Below are 18,557 nucleotides of genomic sequence, written 5' to 3' on the forward strand. Positions count from 1 at the left end.
CACCCCCACATCCCCTCCTCCCTCCTGCCTCCCGTCCATCCATCCATCCATCCATCCGCTGCTCCATCCCGAAGTGAAACTGCTGATTCCGGATCATCTGTGCGCGGTCTGTTCTGTGGCCCACCAACATGTAGTCACCGGAGTGCTGACGGCAAAGCTTCATCTATGCTACAAGCTCTGAACAACGACTCTCGACCCTCCCGATCGTTCGTGCATTAAACATATCGCCCACCTTGCGCCATGCTGCAGATCGGAGACGAGGTGATGTATTTCTCGGTGGTGTTTCTGCTGGTGATGCTGGTGACCAGGAGCGCCACCGTGGCCTCCCTCCTCACCGCGTTCCTCTACGTGTTTATGGTGCTGTTCCGGTTTCCTCCGGTGCCTGCGGACCAGGCTGGTCGAGTCCTGCGGCCCAGGGTGCCTTCAGGCAGCGTCTCGGTGGTGGCGCACCGAGGAGGCAGCCACGATGCTCCGGAGAACACCTTGGCAGCGATCAGAGAGGTCAGACTCGCAGAAAGACATCTGTTCTAGTGACAATATGGATCATAGGAGAGGCTGATTACTGTAGAGAAAAAGTACTTTAGAAATTTGAGGGGAGGGGGGGGGATGCATATGAACTGATGCTATCATGATAAAGTAATTGCGTAACCCCAGACTATTTTTTTTTTTTTTTTTTTTTTTTACATAGGCTGCTAAAGGTGCTGAGTCAGCTGTGCTTGCAGTGTCTCATAACTGTCCCACACGCTGTAATCATCCTGTACACCGCACTTACTAAAATCCTTCTGAGATTGTACATTTTATTCCTTCAAGTCCGAAACGGTTTCTTTTATTCTGACAAGTTTGTTCAGCTTCATAGGACAAAAATAGCATTGGACCATTTTTCTTCCTCACCTGGCCTCAACTCACATGCAGCTTATTGAATGTCATTGAAAATGTAAGATACGAAGTGTATTCTTCTCTGGCTTTTAACAACAGCACAACACTGAAAAAGCTCCTCAAAGGGTCAACAATGACATCTTAATCGTGCTGACATTGAGGGCTCGACTTGGCTGCTACTGACCCGCTTCAGCATCCTGTAACTGAACATTTTAGTTTTCTAGGAAGGATCACCATTCAGTGTTCACTGACTCTGAAATGAATTAAACTGTCTGTGCACTTAACGTCTGCTCAGGCCAGCAGAAACGGGGCAACTGGAGTGGAACTGGACCTGAGTTTCACAGCCGACGGAGTGCCGGTACTGATGCACGATGAGACTTTGGACCGCACCACCAACGGTTCTGGACCAATTGGCAAACTTCAGTTTGTCCATCTTAGGAAACTAGATGCCGCTGCTCGCCACAGGCTGAGGTATGCTGCACATTCTGAGATTGTTTCATGCTTTAAAAAACCAAACAAACAAGACAATGTTTTGATGAAATGGGAGGTACATTATTGGAAATCTTGGAAGTTTGCCTCACTAAAAACTTTGAGATGTACAGATGTTTGTTTTCTTGCATCCATCATCCTCTTCCAGTACGCTGTCATTTTAAGATTTGGCTCTCAACCACATCATGTTTTATCCTGTTTTGTTTGGAAAATCTCACTTAATTTTGTGCGTACCTAATGTTTTACTCCAAAGTGGTTTCAGGAAATATTTTTGACTCATGAGAAAGGAAAACAATAAATAACCTGGAATGTATGAAGTTCATACACCTAGAATATCATCTCAGTTTTTCCCTCGCGATACGTCCGCGCTCTCTCGTCATCTCCAGGGACAAATTTACTGCCGAGAAGGTTCCGACTCTGCAGGAGGCTGTGGAGGAATGCGTCAAACACCAGCTGACCATCTTTTTTGATGTCAGAGGTCAACCTGATAAGGTACGAGATACACAGTCAATCTGCAACAGACAAGAAAAGATGGATGCAGTAGCTGAACTAAGTTAGTGCACAATGATGAGCTCTCTCCTTCTCCTGGAGGTAAAAACTGAGATCCTATATTTATTCATGATTTAGATTACTTGTGTGTTATTTGTGCACATGGATAACGCTAATAAAGAGTATTACAGCAGAACTACCGCTCAACGCAGTGATCACAAAGACTTAAGTTACAGCTGCCTATCTGTTGTGCGCGCAACCAGTCGAACTGCAGTAACCTGGTTAATGTCCCGCAGCTACGCGGTGTTGGTATTTCTCCTGTTTCTAATCGAGCATTCAAATCATTTCCAGGTTGCAACAGCACTTCATGAGATGTACAAGAAGTTTCCGGTCCTTTACAATTCCAGCATCGTTTCCTCCTTCGAACCCAAAGTCATCTACAAGGTACTGAGAGATATAGCCGATCAGCAAAAAGACTTTAACGTCGAGGAGGCGTGACGTACGATTCAGACTTCACCAATCAAAATCTCTTCTATCAATTATCGTTTCATGACATTTGTTTGTCTTTTATCGAGTTTTCTTTTTCTTCTGTTTATGTTTTTTTCATTCACTCAAAAATCTTGTTTTTAACTAAACTATTTATTGTCCAAAAAAAAAAAAAAAAAAGGAGTTATGTCTCGCCCTCAGCTGTTTAATGCCTAAAACGAAAATGTCTCCCGTGCTCGGTATGGATTCTGCTTAAAAAATTGATCCACGAGCTTCTTCCAACTGAAATTTCCAGTCCTCCTCCTAATTTCTAATTCAAGACCACGTCTCACTGACCTCCGACCTCTTCTGATCCACAGATGCGTCAGACTGACCCCCACGTGGTCACAGCTCTCGCCCACCGGCCTTGGAGACTGAGCCGTTTTGGCGATGGCGCTCCTCGTACGGTGTCGACGTGGGGTCAGCTGTGGACGGGCGCTCTGGACGTCCTGTTGGACTGGGCCCACCATCACATCCTGTGGAAACTTTGTGGAATCTCTGCCCTCCTCGTGCAGAAAGACTTTATCTCACGGTGCGTGAAATCAAATGTTTTTTTTTTGTTTTTGTTTTTTTGCTGAGACCTGCAGGGGGGGCGGGGCTAGTGTTGAGTAGCTGCTCAAATAGTGGACAGCAATATTCTTGAGTTCCCAGCATTCTCTAATAATCTTGGAAAAGGAATCCGTTCCCTGCCAGGCGTATCGCTTTGTTATAGGACGTCGTGGTTTCTCAAGTGAACTGCGAGTCAAGTTTTCCTCGACTTTCTTACAGCTAATTAATGATGGGATTATTTTTCAGATGGACCGCCAGGAAACTGATAGGATCGAGCGACTTTAAGCTAAAAACAAAAAAACGCCAAAAGAACTTGTGGACAAAAAAAATGTACAGACTTTGTATTTCGTGACAGAAGTTGAATTGGAGTACACGGAGCCAGATGCTTCGGCCTCCTTTTCCAGACCCAGAAGCTACATCCACTTTGATATACAATCGGTGGTAAAAACCTAGATATGAATTAGATAAGTAAGTCGTAAATAGACACTGCTTCATTTAAAAGGGGTTCGCTGTTCCATATTGTGTACTGTTTGCAATGGGTCTCGTTCCCTATTTACGGAACTATATGTCGTTTTCTTCCCCCTCCTCCTCCTCCTCCTTTTCGATCAGGGACTACATTCAGTACTGGGCAGAGCGAGGAGTGGAGGTGGTGGGGTGGACCGTCAACACCGCGGTGGAGAAGGACTACTACCAAAACCTGCTGAAGATCAGCTACATCACTGACAGTCTGCTGGAAGACTGCGATCCTCATTTCTGAATGACGCGCGCACGCGCACACACACACACACACACACACACACACGCACACACAGACGGTGGTTTAAAACATGCAGGGATGATTACAAATCTTAAATGTTTTCAACTTTTAAAATCATATTTTTTTTACAGCTTCTTAATGAATACATTTGAAGTCGAAAGGTCACTTGTGTGACAAAAGAGATCATCACTACATTTCCCAGTTTCTTCTCCTTTCAAAGAACATAAAATACTGAAATACACAGCCGAAGTTCATTATAAGGGGGAATAAAACCACAAATTTGGTGCCAACCCGCCCCGTGTGGTGCCAATCAGACGACGCGAGCTCCACTGTAATGTGATGATTCACTGAGGAAAGGCTATTTAGTTCCCTGTAGCTGGCATACAGGCGACTTCCCCTCAAACTCTACAGTAAACCACGAAGGCTCGACTGCATACTCCTTATCCTTATCCTACTACCAACAGCGATACCTCCATCTCACCTGAACCAGGGATTAGGACGACACTACCCTCAAGATCTTTTCTTCCGTCTGTGCTACTCTTTCGTCGGCTTTGATGAACCTTTTAAAGAGGCACCAGTGTATATAGTCATGACGTGACATTTTGGCATCCTATTTAATGCCTGCTGTCGTCGATATTTGATTAATAACAGCCTCCAGAATATTCTCTTGTGAATATTCCATGACTCGACATGATGAAACTTGACCGTGTGCTTGAAACTCGCCTTCAACCATGAAGTGCCGCAGAAGAGGCAAACAGCTTTGCCGCAGCACATTCATGCTTAAAACCGTACGATAATTATCGTATAATTTGATTGTAAATCACGACAGTAAAATGCGCCGCTGTCTGAACTCCGCGACGCACAGGTGGCGTATGTTGCTCCGGGCGTTCAGTGTGAGGCAGAGATGAGTGCACATAATATGGAAAAATATATTCTTCTTTTCTTTTCTTTTTTTTTTTTTATTTAAGTACAATCATAATGATTTATTGATTTTGCGATCGGGGCCAGAGCTAGGGTTTTTCAAAAGACACTAAGATCATGAATCCGTGCCGCAAAATGAAAACACACACGCTTAAAAATGGTAAAACAAATATTTCATTTATTATTATATTTCATCATAGTTATTATTATATTTAGCCTAATGTTTTAGTTATGTGTAAATAATCTGTTTACATGTTTCTTATTCAACGTGATCCAAATGCTGCTATAATATTGTTAACAATAATATAATTCGGAGGGAGAAATCAGTTTCTTCCGTCATTACATTTTGAATTGTTTAAAAGACCTTAAAGCCTTAAAGGTCACCGTGTGTAATTTGCCTGTAACTGTAAAGCAAAAAATTTGTGTCGTTAATATCTCCAATTCCACTGCAGGAAGACATTGTTATTAAAAAAAAAAAATTAAAAAAAGATTTAAGGAGTTCACGTTGATAAAAGATGAGATTCTTCCTTTTTTTTTTTTTTTCTTTTTAATCAATATTTTTGCTGGACCATTTCTGCGAGAATATGTCGGCCTTCGAATCCACTGAGGAAAATGAAATTAGGGTCACGCATCAAAACATTTAACCTTCCTCTTGACTGAAACAAATCTTTGGAATGTAAAATCATCTTTGAAAAATATTGTGTTAAGTTTCCTAAAAGAATAAATTTGCTAAGAAGTACACGATTTCCCCATTTGTATTCATGCCTGTTAAGGGTCAGCTGGGTGTCTCGGACGACCCGCTTTTAGCGCATCACTTTAAAGACCCGGTTGCGTTGGAAAGATCTGGTTGTGCGTAATAGGATTGTTCTGTGCACCTGGGCTGTCCCGTGTGTGCTGTAAACACATCAGACCATCAGATAAGGGGGGGCTTTCTTGAAATTCACTCGTCTCAGTGGGATGGGGGGGTTACTTTTACTAAACACGGGTGTGGAAGGAGGATGTTCCACCAAATATCTTAATAGGTTTTTATCAGACTGTACATTACGAGGCAGATATGGAGAGACCCCCCCCCCCCTCGTTCCAAGACTTCTCACATTTAAAAAAAAAAAAGAGGTTCTCTACAACATCAGATCTTGGAGGAAGGTTTTTGTTTGTTTTTTTGTTGTTGTTTTTTTTACTTAAAGTGCCTGCTCCATCTGGGAGCCCACTTTCAAAGTGCCAAACTTTTTAAGAGTTCACTCTGCGCATGATGTACACGATTACAAGAGGTCCCAGCAAACTGGTCACCCAGCGACGGACAGGTGAGTCTGTGATAACATTTCAACTCCCAAGCCAGGTCACGTCTTTAACACACTTTCAGACCTTCATCTGGCTGGTGATCGCTTGTTGTTGTTGTTGTTGTTGTTGTTTTTTTTAAACCAACTTAATCTTGTTTTCTAGGGCCTACGCAACAGCTTGACAAAATAAATGACTTCAAGCATAAACAGACGTCCTGGAATATGCCCGAGTAAGTGTGCAACTTCTGAATAGAGACACCTGTAATGAAGATGCTTATTCAAGTGTCTCAAAAGTTGTTTTTTTTTTTGTGCAGTTTTTACTGAGAGCAGATGTTTGCCGGATATTTCATGTTGGTTAAAGTGTTTGTTAAAAGTCTGGTGGCAGCACTTAGACGTCATCAGCCAGAGACCGGCAGCAGTTCCCGTCATCATCACCACCACCACCATCATCACCATCATCAGCAAAGGCCTCTGTGATCCCAAACACACCTTCACACTCGGGCTCACCACATGGCCCGGTTTTGCCTGCTGGGTTGTTTTCGTGACTTTGAACCAGCCCCGGCGGGCCCCATTTGTGTGTTTGGGTGACCTTGGGGGAAGGAACATGGTCCTTCATTCAAGCTGTTGTAATCTCTGACTCCGGCTCAAACAGCCTTGCTTGAATTTAGGATAATAAAAAAAAAAAAAAAAAATTACCAGCTGAGAATTAAATTTGCTTTTTTTTTTCTTTGTTTTTTTTTGCTGAAGTCATCAGATTACCGTTTTCTTTCTCTTTCCACCCAAGATCGTTTTCAACCTGTCCGAATGGGAAGTAGTACCATCACCACCCCGCTTCGGCTCTCCCGGCGAGCAGTCGGCCTGAGGACCGTTTCACCCCGGCGCACGAAGAAAACGTCGAGTTTGCCTCCGACGGTAAGGAAGTGATTGAATCGTCTGACCGGAAATACGAGTGGGCGAGGCTGAACAACCCTCTTCGTTGTCTTTACTGTATCACACACACACACACACACACACACACACACACCAACAGTGTTATTGTTGTGTGATGGATTTTGCCAGAGGCGAGTTATTGTACAGTCTTATTGCGGCGGGCAGGAATGATCTCCCGTATCTGTCCTTTGTGACGGCGGAGCTGGAGGAGTCTTTTGGAGAACGTCCTCCGCTGTCCCTGCAGCAGGTGGTGGAGAGGGTGGTCAGGATTATCCGATATGGACAACGGTTTCCCCTCGGCGTCCTCCTCTCCACCCACCTTTTCCAGGCGGCTGTCCGGATTGCAGCCGATGACGGAGCCGGCCTTCTTTAACCGGTTTGCTAAAGTCCGCTGGTGTCGCCGGCTCCAATGCTGCCCCCCCAGTTCACGCGCACACAACATTATTTGAAATACAAAAACGTCTTGTCAGGAGTGGCCGCCCTGTGAAGCAGGTGGGCTTTACTCGTTTGACACTGTGGGTGTGACCCCGTGGTGAAGGACTGTCTTTTTTTTTTTTTTTGAAAGTTGGACCGATAAGGACATTTCGGTGTCAACGGTGGCTCCACTTGACTGCCAGTTGTTGTGTTTCCAGCCTGGCGGGAGGTGTCACAGCGAGAACAGGGGCCGGAGGTGACCCGGAGGGTTGTCCACTACAAAGAGACCACTGCCAGCCCACACATGGACGGTGAGTACAGCTCGCCCGCTTTCTTCTCGCCCTCGCTCGTGTCCTCGGGCCACGAGTCAGCGTTTTTAAGCGAGCGTTTGTGCCCAAAAACAACAACAACAACAACAACTGTTTTAGGCTTTAATAGGATTGTTCGGCTGTAAAATTTACATTTACAATATTAAATATGGCAACGGCAAAAAGATGACGCTCCCCGCTGAGACCCGTACCCACGAGCGTCAAATGTTTCGGGTCTCGTGCACTTTGAAACGGCTGATCCTCAGAGATTACTTTGCGAATACAGAAATTACTGCGAGCCGCTCCTACTTGCGGCCCACAGGCACCGCCGTACCCTGGACAGCAGGTTGTGTTCGTTTGCGACGGCCTGCCAACCGAGGATTAGTGGAAAATGCTTCTGATCCTCCCAGCCGGACGGAAAAGCGAGCAGACATCAAATACCTCTCTTATGGGAAGAAATGCGCGTCTCCAGAAACTGAATTTAAACCGTTCGGATCAGGACTTGGATCGCCCGACTCGAATAACTGCATTAAAAACGTATTTGAATGACGTTGCATACTTTCATTTTGTACTATTTCGTTTTAATGATTGCTTTGAAAAGCTCACAATTTGTTTTAATATTATTTTGAAGACCTGAATTTGGGCGGCTTCAACATCTTCAAAATCTCATGAAAGCTGGCGCCTCGCAAATATGATCAAAAGTCGCACTGTAGCGTGTCGTCCGAAATGTGATCGAAAAGTCATACTATAGTGTGGCTTTTTTGATTTATTTATTTTTTTTGGATGAAAAAAAATGTCATACTATAGCGTGACGTTTTGGACGACATACTATGGTATGACTTTCTCTTCATATTTTAGACGACACACTGTAGTCTTAAGTATTTAAAAAAAAAATTTGGCAGAAAAAAACCCGTCATACTATATATGGTAACACATTCGTTGCTCGGGCAATCTAATGATTGTAGAAATGGTCCGTTGGCGATTGATCTTTAAATTTATCGTGTCCCACAGTGACGTCGGTCGTGGAGTACCTCGTATTTGAGCCTTTCCACTGTTTTTGTTGTTGTTGTTGTTGTTGTTGTTGTTTTTTAAGGGCGTAACGACGAACCACGAATGGACCGACGGCGCTGGGACGCTGAAAACAAACTACTGACAAATCGCCTCACTTGAACTCTCGCCTTCCAACTGCCGTCCATCCGCCTCTTAAAACATTCAGTCCGTCTCGGACTGCACGCAGGAGGACGTCTCCCAGCCGGAGGACGTCTCCCAGCCGGAGGACGTCTCTCAGCCGGAGGACATCTCCCAGCCGGAGGACGTCTCCCAGCCGGAGGACGTCTCCCAGCCGGGGCTCGTCACAGCGGTGATGTTACTTTGAAATGCAGTAAAATTGTATTTTGAAGAAGTTCTGGATTTTCCTCTTTTTCTGTCTTTTTTTTTTTTTTTTAAAAACCGACACAAGTTTAGTTAGTTCAGTTTAATATTAATATGAATGCAAACAGGGCGCCGCCGACAACCACATAAATATTTAAGACGGTATTTGGAATCCATTTTACAGTAGGAAGTGGAGCCGAGCGTGACCGTTTCATCACGGGGCGCGCGGCCACATTTCAGGTTTTCGGCTCCAGATAAACCACAGAAGTCAACGTAAAATATTAAATAATGGATTTATAGGAAGAAAAAAAAAAAAAAGAAAAGAACAACAGCTCTATTTAGCAGTCTGGACGTCTTGAACTTCAACACGTCCTACGAACCCGACGCGCCGTCCGTTATATTTCACCGGGACCGTGAATGCGTGGGGATCAAATGTTTTGGACGAACGACTCACTTTTCTTTTTCTTTTTTTTTTTTTTCCTCGCTCTCCCCGTCGTTGAAGAGTTTTCAGGAAGCGGATGGCATTTTAAGCGCGCCGATTTGATCTTCGTAGCACCCGGGTTTGAAAACAATTTGGCAACGCGAAGTCGTTTTTTTTTTTTTTTTTTTTTTAAACGTCCGGGCGTGATCGGAACGTGGAAGTCTTCAGCGACCGGCCCGTTTTGTGGTGGGATCTCTCTAAAACGATATCGCCAGATACTAAAAAAAACAACAACAAAAAAAACGATGAAATAAATGGTGACAAACAAAAGAGCGTAAAGGCGCAGGGGGCGCTGAAGGAGGAACCTCCCAGCAGTCCGTTTTCATTCCATTTCTGCCTTTTGACGTCTTTACACGCGCTCCGTCCTGAATGAAGCGCTCCGGAGGGGAAAGATGTGATTTTTTTTTTCTTCTTCTTCTTCTTCCATGGCTTCACATGAACAAATGTCCTTCTGTTCTCTGGCTTTTGTCGGCCCCTTCAGCCGCTGCAAATAATTCAGCGTGCGGGGCCGCTCGTCGTCCGAACCATGTCGGTCGGCACGTAGCCCTCAGTGCTTCTCCAAAGCTTTGGTCAGGAGGTCATTGAGGCGGGAAATCATCGGTCTGGGATCATCGTTCAGACCCGCTGTGATCATGGCGTTGTCGTAGATCTGAAAAACGGAAATAAAAAAAAAAAGAGAGAAGTAAATGGAGAAAACCGGAGCGATGGGATTAAAGCCGGCTAGTTAAAAAAAAAAAAAAAAAAAATGGACAGAAAGATTAACTACCATTACAAATGAGAAATCTATGAATAAAATCATCCTGATTATTTGAATGTTTTAAGTTATGAAAATAACAAAAGTAACTCTATGTTAATCCTCAAAGATAAATTGGTCGTAAAATAATAACTGGGACCAACAAATAAAGGCTGATTGCGATAAAAACACCGAAGTGAAGCAGAGTCGCCTCTAGCTTCATTGCTGACGTGGTTTAAAAACGGCGTGATGTGCATTTCCGTAGCGGTAAATCCATCAGTACGACTCTGCTGCTCAAAGTTGTTGTTTTGTTGTTGTCGTTGTTGTTTTTTTTTAAAATACCCGCTGCACACAAACCGTGCGTTCTGATGTTCCACTGTAAAAGCACAAGCGACCAATCCCGACGCGGCATGAATTCGGTACACTTCCTGCCGGCGTTTCAAAATTACGTGAATTACAAAATTCACGTTAAAGCGAATCCTGCTCTTGAGCCACGGTACCTGTTCCAGTAGCAGTCCGGCCAGGTCCGAGTTCGCGTCCTTCAGTGCGTGCAGCTTCTTGATCAGGTCGTGTCTGCGAGCGGGCGGAAGAGTGCAGCGCGGTGAGACGCGGCCATGAAAAACAAGGAAATAAAAAAAAAACAAAAAAAAACATTGGAGGAGTTAATTGGCTCCCGGAGATTTAACTTGTAAAGCGTCTAAACTCCGCAGCATGCGACAGCGACCGGAGCTGGAGTGTGTGTGGAAGATAAGCGACTCGGCTTCGTAGGCTTTAATAAGCGCTCCTTTTACACTCCTATTGGGTCATTAACATTACAGCACATTCAAAATGTCAGCAGAAAGGAGATATGGGGGGGGGGAGAGAAAGAAGAAAAGTCTCCTTCATCTTTGCAGGCATCCCAAAATCGTCAGTGCGGCTGCGGCCAAAAACTAATTGGGAAAAAAAGACTGGAGCGTTGGGATGTTTAACAAGGCGCCGCGACGGGTCAACTTCGTCGGGTGTTCTCGGCCCCCATGCGACTCCCCTCTCACCCTGCGTTGATCTCCAGCGTGGGCTGCAGGATCTTCGCCCGCTCCTCGGCGGTGCGGGCCAGCTGCTGGGTGCGCAGGAAGTGGCGCGCCGCCCCCATCTCCAGCACCGTGATCATGGCGGGGTGGGTGTCCAGGCGAGGAGTCAGCTGGGAAGGAAACGCAATGTTGGGAGATGCTTCGTCGCGCCGGGCGAGAGCGAGGAAACGCGACCGGAGGAACGTTTTAAAGATTCGGCGTCATTACGGAGCCGATTTCCGGAGTCGGGATGCCCGGCGGACTTAAATATTAAGAGGCAAGGCTCTGGGTACGTGAAATATTTCAGGTCTTTTTGACCCTCGCGTGGGGCCACACAAACGTCCCATCAAACTTCGGTGTCTTCAAATACGCGGCAGTCTTTTTTTTTTTCTTCTTTTTATTACCTTGATGTTGGCGACTCTGGGACCGAGAGTGTTCTTCATCCAGGCCACGAGGTCGTCGGCCTGCTCCCGCGTCAGACGCTCCGATTCTGCGGACGGGGGGAAATAAACCGGGAGTCATTATTAAAAGTCGTGACGGCAGAAAGAGGAGTCCCGATCAAAACTGAAGAGCGGCGCGGGACCCGGTTTGCTGTCCTCGAACTTCTCCTCCTTGTAGTGGTCCACCACGATGTCGGTCTCCACCGAGATCAGCTTCTTCTTGTCGAACTCCCTGAGGTGCAGCAGGGTCAGCTCGTCGAACTGCTCGTAGCAGAACAGCACCTGCACGCACAAACGCACGCACAAACGGTGTTGCTGCGGAATTTTCCCAAATCGGCCAAGTCGGGAGTCCTTTTGGACCGATAAAAGAGTAAACCAACCCGTGCGCTTCAAAATCAAAATCAAATAAAATAATTTGCTCAAGTCTCACCTCCATGTCCTTCTGTTTCATGGCCTCGTAGTAGGGGGAGTGCTCCGCCAGGTGCCGGTTGGGGGAGCACAGGTAGTAGATGTTGCGCGTGCCGGGCTTCATGCGCGAGCCGTACTCCGTCAGGTTGGTCTGCTGGCCGGCCGGCAGCGCCGACGACTCGAACCGCAACAGCTTCGCGATATCCTCCTGCGGGGAGAGAGAGAGAGAGAGAGAGAGAGCGTGTTTCGGCTGCATTTAACTCTTGGCCTCTGACGCAAACTACCGGCGATGGACTCGTGTGACAAGTGTGTGTTAAAAAAAAAAAAACCCCGAAGGCGGTCACCTTGACGTCTTGCTCCTGGGTGGTGACGATGCCTTCCCTCATGAAGAGGCTGTAGTCCTCGAAGAACTTGTTGTACTTCTCGGGCTCCTTCTTGCTCTGGTCCAGCAGGAAGCGGATGATCCTCTGCTGCAGGACGTCTCGCAGCTTCCTGCAGAGAGGACGTTAAAAACAAACGCGACGATATCGAAGAGTCCCGAGTGAAGAACTTGAAACGAAACGGTGACTGTACGAGTCAAAGAGGATATCGAATGCTTTCGGGGATTTTTCTTGTCAATTATATTTTTGGTACGATGTCAGACGTCTTATGTTAAATAGCGTGATTCCAAAATTTAAGGTCAATATATATCGAAATGGCGGTCATTTACAGAAGTCTACAAACAGCCGTCCACTCCACAGGCTTTGTTCGTTGTTCCTGGACGTGTTCCACAGTCAAACTTTGGGACGGGATCAAATGTGTGTGTGTGAATATAAGGAGTTGATATTTTGAGGAAAGAATAAAGCTACAACTTTTGGTTTTCGTGTCACTTAGCGCCAGAGAAGTCAGCGAGACGCAGCATTTAGAAGCTGGCCAATCAGAACGGGCTCACGAGGAGGAGGAACTTAAAAGGGACGGCCTGTTTCAGACAGGCTGAAATGAGGGGCTGCAGAAAGAGTCATTAAAATAAACGGGGAGGTTTTGTTTTTTTTTAAACTGTAAATGTTATTAAAAGGCCCCAAAACAAAAAATATTAAGACGTGGAACTGATCATAATATTTCTCTTTTAAAAGAAAGGACTTCATTCTCAGTAAAGATCCAGTGAGCTTCAAAATCAACCGTGTTTGACCCCCCCCCCCCCCCGATGTCGTCGTACCTGATGAGGGCGCTCTCCTGCAGCAGCTCTCTGCTCAGATTCAGGGGGATGTCTTCACTGTCCACCACACCTGCACGCGCGCGCACACACACACACACACACACACACACACACACACACACACACACACACACACACACACACGTGTCAGTTCAGCATGCACCAAAAAAAAAAAAAAAAAAGAAAAGAAGAAGAAAACAGTCATGCAGAAACACGTGGGAGGACGCAGACCTCGCAGGAAGCGCAGCCACTTGGGCAGGATGTCGTCGGCTTTGGTCTGGATCAGGACCTTCCTGCTGAACAGAGCCACGCTGGAGCCCATCTCCCTGCTCACGTCGAACATGCTCGGCTTCTGTTGACGGAAACATTAAACAAAAAAAAAAACAAAAAAAAACCTCTGAAGAATGAATCATTTATTTAAAGGAGTTCCCTGAATCCAATTTGGACCCGGAGACGAGAGACACCCCATTCCCCCCCGAGAGAGCTGAATCAAGTTTGAATCGTCGGACTTGGGTCACTCGCGCACAAACGCGCTCCTCACCGCTTCGGGAACATAAAAGATGCTTCGGATGTTGAGCGGGGCGTCGGCGCGGTAGTGCAGAGTGTATCTGGGTTTGTCGTAGCTCTGAGCGACGTAGCGGTAGAACTCCTCGTGCTGCCAGTCGCTGATTTCCTTCGGCTCCATCATCCACAGGGCCTGGAGGAGCACGGAGGTCGCAAACGGTCACTTTCACAGCAGACTAGGTGACGAGTGGTCAAAAGGCCCGAAGAGCCCCGATCGAGGCACAAACAATATGAGCATCGAAGCGGTAAGAACATCCGTTTTCAACCACTCGCCTCTCGCGGGAAACTTTATTCAAAAATGTTACTTTTTTTTTTCATTTACTTTCTGACGACGTGTCCAGGAAGGAGAGTCAAATCTTAAACATGCCAATTGATAGTTAGAGATTTTTACGAAAATAAAATCACAGATTAATATTTTTCTTATTCCATTCGTACTTCATATTTCTGTGTAACACTGTAAAAAAAACAACAACAACAAAAAAACATGCATCGTTCTATCCATTTATTTTTTTTAAATGCTTAATTGTTTTCTGCCTACAGTTTCTTTTTTTTCCCATTTATTTTGAAATGATTAATATAATTTGTACATACGGTGTCAACACAGTATTTATCCCACGATGTTTGTTGAGAATCTTGGCCGGAGAAAGTTCTACATTGCGTTGCGGCTGTTTTAGATGAGACGATGGTTTTGGATTTACTATGTAGTAATGAAATTCACCGGTTTTGTGTTACGCAGAACTTACTGCTCAGGAGAAAACGGTAAACTATCAAAGCTAGAGCACGTGTTAAGCGTTTGCCTTTCCACTCAGACCGAGGGAACAACAGAACCAGACGCTTACCTGCAGAGTGTTGAGCCGGCGTCCATTCAGGAAGATGGGGAAGCTCACGAAGTTGCTGTACTTAGTTACGACCTCTGAAACAGAAACGGCAGCTTGTCGTCATCGCGCGGGGAGATGCAGCAGTGCGTTTCCTCGCTGCAGTCACAGTTTACCCAGTATATATATATATATATATATATATATATAAAAAGTGGCAGCAGTTCTACCTTTAACTCTGTCCTCAGAAGAAAACTCCTTGCAGTCGTCTTTGAGGTGCAGAACGATCTTTGTTCCCTGCTGAACGCCGCTGGCTTCAGCAATCTCAAAAGCTCCAGAGCTGAGGGAGACGTTATCGAAATGTTTGAGGATCACATTTCTGGTTATATTCATTTCACAGGTGAAAAAAAAAAATAAATAATATATATATATATATATATATATATATATCCTTTGTTCTGCTGTAGAACAGGATCAAGTTGAGGATATTTCTCTTTAGAATAATCTTTCTTCCATCGCTCTTACCCGTCCGAGGACCACTTGTATCCGGGCGCACCGGGTTCAGCGGAGCGGGAGTAGACGTCCACGCGGTCGGCCACCATGAAGGCCGAGTAGAATCCAACTCCAAACTGCCCAATGATGGTGCTGCTGGCCTCCGCCTGGTTCTGCAGCTCATCCAAGAACGCCTGCAGAGACGGAGTGAGAAAAGAGGGGTCTGCAGAGCACGTCGTGAATACAGTGGAGTGGCTGACCTGATAGGGTACGCAAACCCATACGCTGAACAGATTTATGAAATCGGACATTTAGCAAGGAAAGGAAAAGACGCAAGGGTGGCACACGCCTGACAAATTGAACAGCGGCGCTCACCTTGGAACCGGAGCGGGCGATAGTCCCCAGGTTGGCCACCAGCTCCTCCTGGCTCATACCGACTCCTGTGTCCTGTTGGAATACGGAGAATCCCAGTCACTCAAAAAGACGTCATCCCAGCATGCTGTACCACATTCGTCCACCGTGTGGCACTCTGGGTCAAAAACAGCCCAAGAATCAAGAGCGCAGCTGCAGGAACCATAATGGGGGAATCAGGGACTTTAACAGGCTCTTAATCGCATTTCTGCTACAAACCAAGATATTGTGGATTTACCTCATGAAAAAGGTAAAGAGCGGAACCGGCTACAATTTGTGATATTACCATGTCATTTTTAGGCAACGTGAGTAGGTTAGTGAAGTAAAAGAAAGCGCTCATATTGTCACATGGGTTTCTATCCCCTTTACACACAATCCAGGTGGTCGCCAGCAGAAGATGACCAGCGGCTCAAAACAACATAATCGCATCAAAGTACTTCACTCTTCATTTACTAGCATATTATTTGTTTTTGTTTTTTTCTACAATATTGTTCAATCTTAAAAATAAAAATAAAAAATCCCCCAACACTTCCCCCCCCCTCCCTTTGGAGGTTACACCCCAATTTTCTTTTGATGCGGAGAAAGGATGCTTGACACATTTTCAAGTTTGCCTTCAAAAGGTTGCACCGGGTCATGTCTGAGCCATCACGTTAAACGGTCCGTTCTAAACGTGCAACTGGAGGACCAACAATAATATAAAACTGATCAGCTTAAATTCCTGCAGGTTGCAAATCTTCCACAGACTGACAGCGGGCGTACCTGGATGGTAAACGTTCCCTTCGTGGCGTCGCTCTGCAGGTGGATCTCCATCGGAGCCGTTTCACCACCTGCTGTGATCAGACGGTGGCGCAGTTTTTCCAGAGCGTCGCTGCCGTTGGAGATCAGCTCCCTGATGAACACCTAACGGGAGGAAGGGGGGAAAAAAAAAAAGGAGAAGAAAAGGGGAGTCCGTTACAGAACAGCAGTTCAGATTGAAAGTGTACGCGTCTCTTATTTTGCACGGCCTCGTACCTCTTTCTCAGAGTACAGGGACCTCGCAACAATGTCCAGCAGCTTCTTCGTTTCGGCCTGAAATTCATGTTTCGAGAAACTACCTGGAAAGATCGGGAGGAAGAGCGGCAGTCAGATTAACGCGACTCGAATGGTCGGCTGTGTGCGGCTGAGCGTCTTCAGCTGGGTGAGCACCTTGGACGGACTCGGTGTCACTGATGATGGTGTGCAGAGGCTCCTCCTCCGGCTCTTTCTCGGCCTCCTGGGTGCTGTAGCACGACTGCTGGTTGAAGCCGAGGCGGGACCACTGCGCGCTCCGCGCCGTCGGACGACTGCTCCACCTCTGCTGCTGTCCGACCTGCAAGTCTGAAGTACGGCAGGATCGAGAGGGTGAGTCTTCTTCACGAGGAAGCTGTGACGTTGGTATTTTTTTGTCCTTTTCCGTGCTTTAAGAGGACCCGCGTCGATCGGTGTTCTGATTAACATACTTATTAATGCGCGAGTGAGAAATACCCAAATACCTAAAATACCCAAACTGTGGATTTGATCCCTCCGCTAAAGGAGACAATGCTTTTGTAAGGTGCGCTCGTCAGCAGGATTACATAAAAATAAATAAATAAAAAAATAAAATAAAAAAAGCTAGCAGCCCAATGTTTTTTTCCCAAACTTGGGTCGAAGCGTGTAAGAGACCAAAGAAGAACTCGTTACATTTTGGAGCTGATCTAAATCACAAAACGGATGCGTTACCCATCTTTCACTTTGATTAACACTGGGAGATATTGGGACATGATGCCGAACAAAATGCTACACGTGTTAAAAAAAAAAAAAAATCCAGTAGTTGGTAGTAAAGTTCTGTAGAAATAAGATGAATGAAAAGCGCAGTCCTCGTTGACCGGCACCAGTAATCCTCCGGGGATACATGTGAAGGGGAACAATAAGTGAAAGTGACTTTGGGAACGGTCTGCAAAAGTGACTTTGGGAACATTCTTCAAAAGTGACTTTGGGAACGTTCTGCAAAAGTGACTTTGGGAACGTTCTGCAAAAGTGACTTTGGGAACGTTCTGCAAAAATGACTTTGGGAACGGTCTGCAAAAGTGACTTTGGGAACGGTCTGCAAAAGTGACTTTGGGAACGTTCTGCAAAAGTGACTTTGGGAACGGCCTGCAAAAGTGACTTTGGGAACGATTGTTGAGGAACGTCTGGCGCGCATCTCCTCCGAGCTGTTGCGTTTGTGTTGGGCGATACGGACAAAAATCATATATCACGATATATTTGACCCAATACTTTGATATCGATACTGCGACGACATTACAAGGATGACTTTTAAGTGCCTTCACAAAATATTTACACAAAACGAATTTTTTTCTTTTCTTTTTTTTAAACGTGAATGTGAAACGTGGATACAATAACTACACGAGTAAACACAAATAATAAAACAGGAAAAAGAAAGCGCGATGTCATATCACGATATTTAGTCTCACAACATATAATATGAGGCAATAACACGGTCTGACGTAATGACGATAACTACAGTTATGTCAGCAACTAATCGATTTAAACTCATCTGCATCTGTCATGTGTTGTGGTTGTTTTTTTTTTAAGTGGGCCGCAGTAACAAACTGGCTCGCTGTTATTAACCCGCAGGTTTCGTAAATGGAGCATTTTTGTGATCTTGTGGTCGTTAAACTAGCCGGCGATGCTAACTCCGCTTACCTCCGGTCAAGGCGCGCGACGCCGCTCGGCTGCTCAGCCCTCGTGCACGCGATGACACAAGTCGTGAATTGGCCCTCTGAGAGGAGCCGAGGGCGAACCGAGCCAGAGCGAGATAGCGGGACATGATGACACGCAAGTTGGGACCAGAAGACAAGCGACAGGTCAACCCGACCGAGAGGGACACACACACACACACACACACACGCTGAACAAACGACGCAGACGGGACCTTGGGGGACTGCGCGCGTGATAATGACGTCCAAAATGGGCGTCCGCCGTCTTGCCTGATGAAAAGCGGGAATTATTACGCTGATCGCGTGAATTGTTTCATTTTTCGTGGATACGTGCTGAAATACGAGTAGT

General features: G+C 45.9%; 2 protein-coding genes and 1 pseudogene across 2 annotated transcripts; 2 read left to right on the forward strand and 1 right to left on the reverse strand.

Annotated features, from left to right (window-relative positions):
• Nucleotides 1-19: 19 nt before the first annotated feature.
• Nucleotides 20-3,715, forward strand: LOC138623343 (glycerophosphodiester phosphodiesterase 1-like). The gene is made up of 6 exons (XM_069702817.1): nt 20-501; nt 1,172-1,347; nt 1,752-1,857; nt 2,206-2,298; nt 2,700-2,911; nt 3,538-3,715. Exons 1-6 carry the CDS (start codon nt 241-243, stop codon nt 3,683-3,685), a joined length of 996 nt encoding a protein of 331 aa, XP_069558918.1. The 5' UTR covers nt 20-240; the 3' UTR covers nt 3,686-3,715.
• Nucleotides 3,716-5,795: 2,080 nt separating this feature from the next.
• Nucleotides 5,796-8,910, forward strand: LOC138623473 (MAPK regulated corepressor interacting protein 2-like; annotated as a pseudogene).
• An 828-nt stretch (nt 8,911-9,738) lies between these two features.
• On the reverse strand, nt 9,739-18,412 carry trap1 (TNF receptor-associated protein 1). Its single transcript, XM_069702810.1, has 18 exons — nt 18,195-18,412; nt 16,677-16,847; nt 16,503-16,585; nt 16,251-16,391; nt 15,456-15,527; nt 15,114-15,274; nt 14,819-14,928; nt 14,613-14,686; nt 13,751-13,906; nt 13,441-13,561; nt 13,210-13,279; nt 12,359-12,506; nt 12,037-12,222; nt 11,750-11,888; nt 11,571-11,656; nt 11,152-11,297; nt 10,621-10,693; nt 9,739-10,036 (listed from the first exon to the last, which is right to left on the reverse strand). The coding sequence occupies exons 1-18, from the start codon at nt 18,316-18,318 to the stop codon at nt 9,935-9,937; spliced, it is 2,163 nt and encodes a 720-aa protein (XP_069558911.1). The 5' UTR covers nt 18,319-18,412; the 3' UTR covers nt 9,739-9,934.
• Between the last annotated feature and the right edge of the window lie 145 nt (nt 18,413-18,557).

This window comes from Brachyistius frenatus, unplaced genomic scaffold, assembly GCF_029030835.1.
Source record: "Brachyistius frenatus isolate BFR_SWC_R1_liver_20210118 unplaced genomic scaffold, ASM2903083v1 Contig_43, whole genome shotgun sequence".
NCBI classification, from domain to species: domain Eukaryota; kingdom Metazoa; phylum Chordata; class Actinopteri; family Embiotocidae; genus Brachyistius; species Brachyistius frenatus.